The sequence below is a fragment of the Chlamydotis macqueenii genome, chromosome Z (assembly GCF_036417535.1).
Source record: "Chlamydotis macqueenii isolate bChlMac1 chromosome Z, bChlMac1.mat, whole genome shotgun sequence".
NCBI classification, from domain to species: Eukaryota; Metazoa; Chordata; class Aves; order Otidiformes; family Otididae; genus Chlamydotis; species Chlamydotis macqueenii.
This window is the reverse complement of record NC_141593.1, coordinates 75,432,345-75,444,552: the sequence shown is the minus strand read 5'-3', so window position 1 is coordinate 75,444,552 and position 12,208 is coordinate 75,432,345. Positions and strand designations below refer to the sequence as shown.

At 39.4% G+C, this 12,208-nt stretch overlaps 1 protein-coding gene across 2 annotated transcripts in view; it reads left to right on the top strand.

Annotated features, from left to right (window-relative positions):
* The window catches only part of ACOT12 (acyl-CoA thioesterase 12), a 30,193-nt gene that overhangs the window by 16,754 nt on the left and 1,231 nt on the right, over nucleotides 1–12,208 (top strand). For both annotated transcript variants that reach the window (XM_086770654.1, XM_086770656.1), the window contains exons 8-14: nucleotides 816–966; nucleotides 2,318–2,373; nucleotides 2,759–2,819; nucleotides 4,284–4,367; nucleotides 9,045–9,178; nucleotides 10,589–10,717; nucleotides 11,810–11,936. In XM_086770654.1, the coding sequence (XP_086626780.1) occupies nucleotides 816–966; nucleotides 2,318–2,373; nucleotides 2,759–2,819; nucleotides 4,284–4,367; nucleotides 9,045–9,178; nucleotides 10,589–10,717; nucleotides 11,810–11,936 (742 nt within the window). The remainder of the gene's footprint in view (nucleotides 1–815; nucleotides 967–2,317; nucleotides 2,374–2,758; nucleotides 2,820–4,283; nucleotides 4,368–9,044; nucleotides 9,179–10,588; nucleotides 10,718–11,809; nucleotides 11,937–12,208) is intronic.

Genomic DNA, 12,208 nt, shown 5'->3' with positions numbered 1-12,208 from the left:
CATAGATTTTGACACACTGAACACCTGCTCTGGGAGTTTAGTGGTGTGGCTGTTGACCAATCTTGCACAGATCCTGTCTGCTCCTGGTTACTCTCTCTTTCTCTCTCCTGTGCGTGCACTATCTCCTCTGCAGTTTTAGGGCTACTGTTGTGCTTGCCTCACAGAGAATGACTCTCCTGTCACCTTTGGCAAAGGGATAGCACCTCTCTGCTAAGCTATTTCCCCATCTACAGGAATGGCGCTTTGAGCCAACAGACTCTCTAGTTCTGCCGGTGGTGTGACACAACTTATGTGGAGCCCTGTTCCAGCAGGAGGACATGTTCAGAAGTTGCAAGAGGTATAGCAAGACAAACCACAAGACGGCAGACGCTAAAGTCATTCTTCCTCCAGATTTTGTACATGGGACAAATATTATCCTGGCATTGCTGTTTTATGGCTCTTTCCTTGGTAGGTGTATTTGGTCCCCGCAGGATGCTAGCAAGGCATGAATTACCTTCATACTATGTTTCTGCTGAATGTCAAATCAATATAATCCTGCTCACTTTTGCTGTCTTTTCTCACAGTTTGCCTACTGGTGTCCATATTTTGCTAGTTAGCTCAATTTTTGCTGTCTTTATTAATGCTACTTATCTAGTGCTACCTTTTATTTTATTTCTGAAAGGTGTCTCTCCAGACTGAGTAATTTATTTTGTGTGCCGTAGAAGGTATTTGAGTCAGGCTTCCTGCACACAGGAGGGTGTACAGCTGCCCTTTTTAGTGTGCTGCTTCTGCATCACTGGTAGTAGTTGAATAATTAATCTAAACTTTTATTTCAGTGTGGAGGTTGGTGTTCGTGTTGAGGCTTATAACTGTGAAGAATGGATCAAGGACCAAGCACGGCATATTAACAGCGCATTTCTCATTTTTAACACTGTAAATGACAAAGGACAGCTGGTCACCTTTCCCAGAATCAAACCTACTACAAAGGTCAGCTCTCATCCTCAGAACTAGGGTGGATGCATATGTGAGGTTATGTGGTCCAGCCTAGCACACTGCATGTCACACAGACAGCCATTATAACTTTGCTGGGAAAGCAAGGACTAAAGAGGACTGTGCACTGAAATGCAGAAGAGAAAACCTCTAAATGAAATGTTTGCCTTTGAGTGAGAGATTTGTCATTGTTAAATTCAGTCATCTAAAACTGAGAGATGCAGTGGAAGGTAGTCATCGTTAGAAATTCTGTAGTTAGTTGATAGACAGGGAAGAAGAATCTGCTTTTTGCAGATTGTTACACCTGTCTGTATCTGTCTTGTGCAATCTCCTCTGACTGTAGATGAAACTCCTAAGTGTTCAATGAATAAAGTTATTTTTATAAACCCTTAATGAAGATGAGAAGTAGAGTTAATAAAGAAGTCTGTAAGAATCAACTCCCATGACATGGGTGGTCTTTCCAATTCCTTTGACATGGAGATCTCAGCATGTGTTTCCCTCAAAGTGGAAACAAATGTGGGAAAATTAGTATGTGCTCAAGGTAGTTTAAAATTTAGGTGGTTGTTTGACTGAAAGTGAGAGCTGGTACGGCAGTGCTCTACAAAACAGGAAATAGATGCCTTCAACAAGTGTTGTGTAGTCCTTGGTTTAAATAAGGCTGAGATGCACTAATCTGGAAATTCTTATTCCAGAAGCTACATGTCATCTATTAAAAGCAGAGAAACATAAGCTTTTTCTGAAGTGGCATATCCTTCAAGATAACAAGTCCTGTTGACCTTTAATGCAGTTTGGTGTGATATATGCTCTTGGGTCAGTTCTATGCTTCCAAAAAAAAAAAAAAAATCAATCCTGGCAGAGTAATAATAGGGGAAGGAAAGACCTGCCACCCTGAAAGACAGATCACGTCTCTTTGCACTGTGCTTGCTCTGTGTCCCAGATCCATGTGCGCGAAAATAGGAATTCTTCCATGCTTCCTTCCTGCTTTAAACATCAGATGATGAACTGGATTAATAGTTTATTTGGTGGGTGGCACATTTAGAAAGAATAGAATGTGTGTGGTGCACTGCCCAGCTGCCACTTGTTTAGAACCAAAAAGTGCTAGGAGTATGCTACTGTGATAAAATTTTTTAATTGAACTGGTTTTGCAAACTTAAGGGAATACTGTCAAGTCAAAAGTAAACTACTGGCTCAGATTCATCTGGGGAAAGGTACAGAATACAATTCTTTATTTATTTGTAATACATCTCTGGCATTTGTCCATCTGTAAGAAATAGTGTTTAGTTGTCTTTTTTTAGAGTGTGTCTTAAAATAGTCAGATGTGTTACTGTCTGGTTTACTTTCTATAAAGGACGGTATAAGGCGATACCATGGAGCTATTGCCCGAAGGAGAATTCGACTAGCCAGGTATAGTCGGGTTGCAAGGAGAACTTGATTCTGAAAACTTAATTTTCTAACGTATGCTCTAAATAGTGATAATTTGCTAAGTAGCCAAAGTCTCTTCAAATGTAACTGTTACGTTTCTTAACTTTCCAAATAATTTTGCCCAAGTTGCATTGAAATTATTGGAGGCTACTCATCTCAAAAATACTTTATTCTTTAGGTTTTGTTTCCCCATCTTTCTTGGGAAGAAAAAGGAGTTACTGCAAATCTGTCTTGCAACTGAAAATTGTTAAAATATCTGTAAATTATTTAGATGACACTTAACCCTATAGCAGTGATTGTTTCTAGCATATATAGAAGAAAGTGTAAAGAAGCAATTCATGCTATTATTTTTCTTTTGAACTTTTAGAAAATGTATGCTATCTGCTAAAGAAGACAAACCCTCTGATCCTTGGGAGAGAAGCAACCAGGTAATCTGTAGCTTGTGTCCTGTAGTATGCCTGCATAAACTGGTGAATTTTTACACTTTTGGGGTGTGTAAAATAGCTGTACAAGCCGTATCAGTTTCCAGAGTGGACCTTCTGTACTGAAGTTTTATGATAGTAATGGAAAAATGGATAAATGTGTAATAAGAGGAACATTTTTTTTTCTTCTGAGAAAAGAGAGCAGATGCTTCACAATTGATTTAAGTTTCATACAAAACATAAAGAATGTCTTAAAGGTAGAATCTTTTAACAAGTGGTCCCTTAAGCAGCTGAGCTATAAGGTCTCTAGAGGTTTCATATCTCATTGTCCCCAGGTTTTCAAAAGCTGAATTCTCCTGTAGAGGAACGAGTTTTTTTTCCTCTATCCAGCCACTGAATTTCTCAAAAATTGTTAGCGGGGGACCATTTAGTAAACGCTAAAAGTTGAGGGAGAGACATGGCAATACCAACAGACAGATGAGCAGTGAATTAACATAGACTTTGCTTCTGTGGGAAGCAGAGGTGAAAACATATGTTCATTCCTAGACACTCTGCATCAGGTGGTACGTGTTTCTGGCTTGGACGTGCTAGGCTATAGAATGTGCCTGTGTTATGAAATGAATAGTGCTTAACTTGAATTTAGGTCTGTTTATACGCACCCTAAATGTTGGTTCAGTGTCGAATTTTTGTGGTTAAATTTTCATTGCATTTAAGATCTCAGAAGCTCCCAGAAATTTTGCTGGGTCTTTTTCAATTACATAAAAAAAAAAAAATAGTTGAGAATTGTAACACAGAAAGTGATTTGCTGTTAACAGTGGCATCTCCACTGTTCGAAACAGCATTTCTTTTCTGCAAAACAATAAATATAAATATGCATGATAAAAATGGATTACTTAGATTTATCCAATATTAAATTAAAACCTATCATTAAGACTCTAAAGCTGTATTCTCTTGGTACAGTGCTTAAATGAGAACTCCATCCACTGTAGTCAAGCATAAATAATGAATGTATTTGCACTTTCTCTGCTCTGAGCCTGCTGTGTAAAGCAATTGCAAAGATAGACCACAGCTTGATAGCAATGAAGAGGTTAATTTTCTAGTAGATATTAATTACTTGGGAGGAAGATGGATAAAGTCATTAATTTAGTGGTCTTAGGGGGTTACCTGTATAATCTCTCTGGCAGTCAGTTTTTCTGCACTGCTTTATAATTGGAGAAGACCAAAGTAGTATTTGTTGTTGTTTAATTAGGGTTGTTTTGCCAACAGCCATGTGAGCACATAATCTAGCTATTTAAAGTATTTAATTCAGAAACTACTGGACTGTGTTTTCTGGAAGGAAAACACTTATAGGAAAAATACACATTTGTTTGCGATTGAGGAGTAATGATAGAAAAAGAGCATCTCATTTCTGCAATGTTCAGTGAAATGTACCTTACTGCTTCGTTTTCAGAAATGTATCTTACATTTCAGGCGTATGTGAGTTACAGCAATGTAGCTGCACTGACACACCTAGCAGCAAAACCGGGATGGGAAATAACCAGTACCCTGGATGATGTAAGTGCAGAATTGTGGAATAGCTACGTAGCTGCTTTAGTTATGTTTCTCCATAAGAGGTGGGTGGAAAAAACCAACATGTAACATTTGTAAATAAATACGTTGGCTTGGCAGTGTTTAGTTTTACTGAGGCTAGGGTTGAAAACCAAAACAAGAGTTTCCCTGAAATGTTGCAAAGCAACCTCTTACTGTCCAGAGTGCTGTGCAACCTGAAGTGCCACAGAGTTCTTCTAAGATGGTCTGAATGGCTGGTGAACATAGGCCTTGGGATCCCAGAAGGGCAGACTTGCCAGCAACTGATCAGTTGTGCTTGTTGAACAACACCCAGGAGGGTGTAAAAGCACAAACACACACCTCACCTGTGTGAGGCATTTTCTTTGACACAACTGATGTGCTGCTGTGGTTTTGCCAAATTGTTTGATTACAGTGAAACACCAAATGTGCACATCTTTGTTCAGGCAGTGCTGTTGACAATCTGTAGGGCTTCTGTTGTCACCGTGATAAGCAAAATGTGTGCAGCAGTCTGTGATACACTGCCTTTAAGAGCTTTGCAGCATGGGAGGTGTTTCCAGGTAGCAGGTGTTATCTTGTGATAGTTCCAAGTTGACACTGCGCAGTCAGCAGGTGGCAGCAATTTATATACCATATTTTTCAGTCTCTGCTTTCTCAGAAGACCACTTGACTCTTTTTCTATGCATGTTTTTCATAGAATCATAAATAGTTTGGGTTGGAAGGGACCTTCAAAGGCCATCCAGTCCAACCCTCCTGCAAGGAGCAGGGACATCTCCAACCAGATCAGGTTGCTCAGAGCCCCGTCCAACCTGGCCTTGAATGTTTCCAGGGATGGGGCATCCACCACCTCTCTGGGCAACCTGGGCCAGTGTTGCACCACTCTCAGTGTAAAAAATGTTTTCCTAATACCTAATCTGAAACTACCTCTCTCTGTTTTAAAACTGCTATCCCTCGTCCTGTCACAACAGGTCCTGCTGAAGAGTTTCTCCCCATCCTTCCTGCAGGCCCCCTTGAGGTACTGGAAGGCCGCTGTAAGGTCTCCTGGAGCCTCCTCTTCTCCAGGCTGAACAGCCCCAACTCTCTCAGCCTGTCCTCACAGGAGAGGTGCTCCAGCCCTCTGATTGTCTTTGTGGCGTCCTCTGGACACGCTCCAACAGGTCCACGTCCTTCTTATGTTATGTTGGGGGCTCCAGAACTGGACACAGTACTCCAGGTGGGGTCTCACCAGGGCAGAGTAGAGGGGCAGAATCCCCTCCCTCGACCTGCTGGCCATGCTCCCCTTGATGCTGTCCAGGATGCGGTTGGCCTTCTGGGCTGCGTGTGCGCATTGCCAGCTCATGTTGAGCTTCTCATCCACCAGCACTCCCAAGTCCTTCTCCTCAGGGCTGCTCTTGATGCATTCTCCGCCCAGCCTGTATTTGTGCCTGGGATTGCCCTGACGCGTGTGCAGAACCTCGCACTTGGCCTTGCACTTTCCTTTCTTTCTGCCCTTTTTCTGTTAAAAGATTACAAAACCCTGGAAGCAAAGCACCTCTCTGTTCATCGATGAGTGTTACAAGCTCAAAATCAGTAAGGAATCTTGTGTAAGTCAGTTTTAAGATAGAAAGATGCTGTTAAGAAAACCCAGTTTTAACCTAGTTACAGTATATGTTTTCCAAAGGTTGGTTTTCTGAAATAGTGACTGGCAGATAACTCTAAGATCATGTAGATTCAGAGATGTTTTGGGACAAGTAAAACTGTTGCAATCTTTTAGTCTGACCTCCTGGATGTCAAAGGCTATGAAACTTCATTTGGTGATTCTTGCATCTGGTCAATAAGCTACTTGAGTAAGAGCATATATAAATCATAAGGAATTCCAGTGACAGCAAATCTGCCAGTTTTTTGTGTAGGTTGTCCCAGTGGTTGATAACTTTCAGTAAACACTGTTTTGCCAATTAAATGACAGATAGCTCTTGTGCTGGAAAAAGCAAGCTTGAACAATCAAACTGAAACATTGAGCATTATTTTCAAGCCTCTGCTAAGACTGTATTATTATCCTTGTGAAACTTACTTCCTGCATCCACTGGGACTGCTGCAATCTCAGTTTCTTTCTTAACGCTAAATGCTTGAAACCTGTAATAGAACCAGCATCAAATATTGTGAAGAAATTACTTCATACAAAAAAAAAAACAAAACCCATGCACATTCTAGATGACATTTTGAACAACATGATGTTACTTCTTTCTCTCAGCAAGCCGCCAGGTGCTTTCCAGTATTACTGGAGTGTAGAACCTTCTCCCCTTTTTGGACATCTTAAAATAATGTTGATGATAAGATTTATCTCTAAGACACTTAGGCCTTATCTGGTGGAAAATCTTAAGTAGCTTTCTCTAGCTGTTCTTTCATCTGATTGAAGTAGATATCTTAACTCCAGCAAAATCTCAGGCAGGATTTAGGATGCAAATCACACTGATGCTGTCAATGGATGGAGAGCAGCCATCCGTTCCCATTGTTCTGGACATTTCTGCATAATCTGGCATTATAAGTCATTAGATGTTCCTTAAAGGAGGGACAGGGATCCAGAGTAGCACAGTACCTTTTTTTTTTTTCGGAAGGATGTATGCTGTGAACAGTGATAGCAAACTATAGGCCACTTCAATTGTTTTGTACGATTTACTCTGTAAGTTTTCTTTCTTACTTAGCATCTACTTGAAGGCACAAGGTAGACTGCTGACAAAGTGTGGATGTCAGCAGTAGGCAGAGGGTACACTTGTGCCCATATATGACTCTGTCCTTACCTCTAAATTAACCCAATAGGTGGATTAGGTTTTCTCTTTGGCAAGGAAACTGAGAGTGAAACCTATCCTGGACTTTACTTAGACAACTCCTGCAGTCAAATGTAGATGTGTGCTTGAGTTTCTAAATGCTGGTACAGATGCAGCTCCAAGGAGAGCTTTCTGCTAGTTCCAGTTAATGAAACTTACAGTCTCAGCAAATTCTAGTTTGATTCACTTGTCACTGTTTCATCCTCACTTTTGCCACTTTTGTAAACGTGACCATGAGGGAGTATCCCTTAGGAAACTGTATCTAGTTCACAACATTGCATCATCTTTCCTTAAACACTGCAGGCCACCAAACACACATCATACTGTTCTTCTGTTCTCTGCTCTCATGTACCAGGTCTTGATCCCTCTATTTAGGGTATACAGCAGTGTAAGCACAGAACAACTACTTAACCTTCTCTGACAAACGCAATTAGCAGCATCTGCACTCAAACAGTTCTCTTCAGTGTCAATGAAATGGTTTATTGGGGAGAAAGAACAAATAGTAGGAATCAAGTAGAAGGATCATCTCTCTGCCTGAAGGCAGTCATACTATAGGAGGAGACTGTCAAAGACATTAGACTGAACTGTATTTTGGGATGAAATATTCTAGTAGGTAGGTTTTGCAAAGCAGCATGTGCTTCTCTATATGCAGAGGATTTGTTCCCTTTTCCCTGGAACTAAAATGACCCCAAGTTGATTGATAGTTTTTGACGGTAGAAAGTGGCACTGTGAGCTCTTTGACATAGAGCCACCAGACTTGTAGGCCTGTAGTAATAATCTAGCCTTGCCAACATACACTTAGCAGCTGCGACTCCTACTTTGTTTTGTGATTTTCCAAGTCTAGAAGACTCCTAAGACATGATTTCTCCTCTATGCCCTAGAGGAATATTGATCCATGCATCTTGTAGCTGGTTTGTAAAGCTCTTAGGCCTTTTGTTTTACCCCAGACTTTACTTCAGCAAGATGCTTGCTGGATTATGCAAGGGTTTTTTTCCTATTCCAAAACATGAAAATAGAAAACATATAAAATCTGGCTTGTTGCACAAATGCTCTGTAAGCCAAAAGATGGTTAATTTTTTAGATAGCAAAAAAGAGCTACAGAGATGATGAAGCTCATGAATTTTATATCACTTGGAAATGAAAATCTGTTAAAACTTTAAAGGATTTGAGAAGCAAATTAGCGTATCAGATTAAAATTTGGGAATAAAGTCCACTAATTCTAAGCACTCTCTTGTACTCATCTTCTTCCATTATGTAGGGTTTGTTGAAGAGGACAAGCCCTTCTTTTGCAAGGATTGTGTGTATATAGTTATGTGCAGGTTATTTCTTTTGAATTATCTATGCTAGAGTTCAGGCCTACAACTAGATACAGACTCAAAATAATCAAGACAAGATTAACTGCAAGTGTGGGACAAGAGTAGCAAAAGTATGTTTTGAAATAATTTTTCAGTAGATTGTTAACTCTGGGTGTTTTGCTTCACAGTGAAGAACAGGGGATTAAAAAAAAGGTGTTTTAGAAAGAGAAATGTCAAGTCACTTTAGGGGAAGGGGACATAGGGCACTGTGTGACTGATTCGCATGGACAAAGGGAGCTGAGTAGTTAAACTCATTATAAGTTGAACTTATACATTGAAATAACTCAAATTTTTCCAAGGCCTGTGCAGCGTATTTTATTTTACCTTGTCCTGTATTTTAATGTAAAACTAAGCTTGAATACTCATCTGCCTTTCATCTGTCAGAGGTCATTTCATATGTAATCCTGAGAAAATCTGCTTAAGACCTGAATGTATAACATTTGTAAGTATTAAAATATCTGTAGTAATCATTCTTTGGTTTTAATCTGTTACTCACTTTTTTTCAGATAAAAATATGGACTCATGAGGAGGGTGATTTGTTGTCACTTAAAATAGAAATGCAAGTGAAGATTCCGTCACATCTAGCTTTCTCCCTTTTGTCTGACTTCACATTCCGCCAACAATGGGACAAACATTTCTTGTAAGAATTTCCTTTTCTTTAAGACTGTTGAAACCACTTACAACTAACCTTTTCTGATACAAATATTTTTTGAGATGTTGACATCTCTCTACCTAATTAAGAATAAATTGCAACTTCTTAAGTTGACATTAAAGATTCATTAGTCAAAGTATGGATTTATTTTTTTATCTTAAAAATAAAATTTAACTGCTCCTAAGTCTGATTTAAAAATACGGTTTCCATGGACTGTCAAAAGGGAGAGCTGGGACGGAGGTTACCCTTTTCTAAATGTATGTCGAAAGGGTTAATTTGAGTAGGTTGCCTATAACTTGAGGTTGTTATATTGTGCATGCTCTGTATAAGAAGTGAGGCAAAGCTGTGAACTCCATGTTTGTGTTTGGGACGCTGATGCTCAGCTTCATCATACAGTCAAAAGGGAGCAATCAAGAAATGTGGGTCTTCAGAATGAACATTTTAAGAAAAGTGATCTGAATTTGAGTGGGTTTCAGACTTGCAGTGAAAGGTATTTGGGTTTTTTAATTTACCTTACGTGGTGTAGAATAATGACTAGAGACATTTTAATTGATATGATACTGATTGATTTGGTGAATATTCTCGTAAAGGAGAAGCTTTTTCAGTTAGTCATTCTATCCAGAAAGATTTTTATCGGAGAGTGCAAGTGGAAGCTTAGAGGTATTTGAAAATTTACAATCTCTGCTGAATTTATGGCTGGTTAGAAGTGAAATCTGAAGAAATAGTACGTTGTTTTCCCGTATCTACAGCCAAAAATCTCAGATTTCTTGTGACTACCATGAAGTCTGATTGACTGGTCAAAGTGAAATACCAGCTTAGCAGTCTTATTGCTGAGGTAGTAGAAACTGAAATTAAATAAATTAGTTACTGCTAGTGTAAAAGAAAATTATGACCTTTTTTTTTGCCATGAAAACTCAGAGACAGTGGTCATTACTTCCAAGACAGTGAAAGACTCTGTCTTACCCAGGTGGCTCCATCAGAACGGAGTAGAACACAACTTTGAATAAAATTTTACAGATGTTTCCTGACCATCTTTCCTCTGGCGTGCCAGATGGACAATGTTTGGTCATTCAGCAGGTATTATGGCATGCAAGCTAATGTCATTCCAAAGAGGAATCAACAGTACACAAAGTATATGCTTTTAAGAAATTGCTCCAGCAACTTGCAGCACTTTTTAACAATTTTCTGGGACAGAGAGGTGGTGTCAGATGAGGTATTGCAGAAAACCTCAATTTTTCATTCTCTATTCCTCTCAGTTCCTTGCTGACTGAACATGAAAACCATAGGCTTATTGCTAGGAGGGAATATATGTTTGTAGTCTGTTTTCACTAAGAGATGCTATTTTTATTTATTGCATACATCAGGGTCTGCATGTGTGTGTGTTAAATATATTTGCAGAACTTGTGAGGTCCTACAGGCTGTGAATGAAGATGAGAAAATATATTATGTTACATCTCCACCCATGACTGGCCACAAACCCAGAGACTTTGTGATTCTTGTGTCTCAAAGGCAACCCTGTAAGCCAAGGTGAGTGTGCAATTTCATGTTTAACTGTAAGCACTTTGGAGCCACAGTTTTGATTACTGTTGACCTTTATCTGGACCTGTCATTGAGTGATACAGATGGTATTTTATTTTTTAAGAGATTAGATTAGTAGCTGATTTTAAATACAATATGTTGATGCGTGAGTTTGCGCAACCAGATTTGTTTTGCAACATGAAGGTGCGATGAAGTAAATTCAGAACATCACAGATATGTAGTGTAGTCCAGTGTTGCTTCTTTGATAGTGGCTCTTTGGGAGTGGTCTATCATGAAGGAAAACAGGCCAGAATTCCAAACAGGCAATTTGGAAAAAAACATGTCCCAGAGGGCCTGTCAGTGTGCTGAAGCACGCAACTAGGAGTTTTGTCTGTCTGTTTTAAGCAACTTTGTAGTCCCATTTAATGTAATTCTGGAGATGTTTTTGTTCAAGGAAGTGCTTGGCTTTTCTTGAAACCTCTGTGTGACACACTTATTGTATCTGTAAATTTTCCTGATTAGTTTGGTTTAAAAAGTCTCTTAATCAGTTTAACGTACAGTGATGTTTTTCATTACATTTCCTTTTATTCTTGCATAATGGAACATGGATAAATGGAACCATTTGGTGTATCCTATCATTCTTTATTCTCAATTTCTTTTCTTATTTTCAGTAATTCTTCATGTTATCAGAACATTTCTTCTAAAAGGCAGTGTTCTATACTGTGCTTGCTTTTTTTTTTCCCCAGACATTTGGAACTGAATCATGTCTACCTTTGCTGGGGCTACGCTCTAAGGCCCCTTAATGAGGGTTGCTCTTAGGCCGTGATTCATGGATCATGGGTTGTGCAGAGCAAGATAAGTTAGAAAAAAAGGAACTCTCATATGTGGGCGATTGTTCTATGGCTTTCTACAGAAGTTGTCTTCATTAGAGCCTGTGACAAAGCCTTAATGAGACTACAAATAGCTGAGTCTTTTAACATATATCTTTAAACACACAAGAGCTTGTTTGCCTTCATATGAAAATGACATATTTGGTATGTGTGTAGTCATTTACATGTATCTTTGTTGAAGAAATGTTTGATTCTTCCCCTTGCCCTACAGTGAACCCTACATAGTAGCTGTGAAGTCAGTTACCCTCACATCTATGCCACCTTCTCCAGAATACTGCAGAAGTGAAATCCTTTGTGCTGGGTTCCAGATCTACAGTGACAGCAACAACTCCTGTACAGTGAGTAGCTCTGCAGACCTCAGCTGTGTCTGCTTTTCTGTAGCAGAAAATGCATTATCTGCATATAATCTCATTTGAGCTGATAGTCTAGAACAGTAACAGCAAGATAACAAAAAAATGAGCAAGTTTACCCTCAAGTGGAATCTGTCTTGCCCAATTCTGGCCAATATGAACATTGGGAAAGAAGTCTGAACTCACTGGAGATGACCAGGCACCTCCAGAGAGTCTTTCATTCAATCCTAAAACACACTTCTAGAAGGTGTGCATTAAAC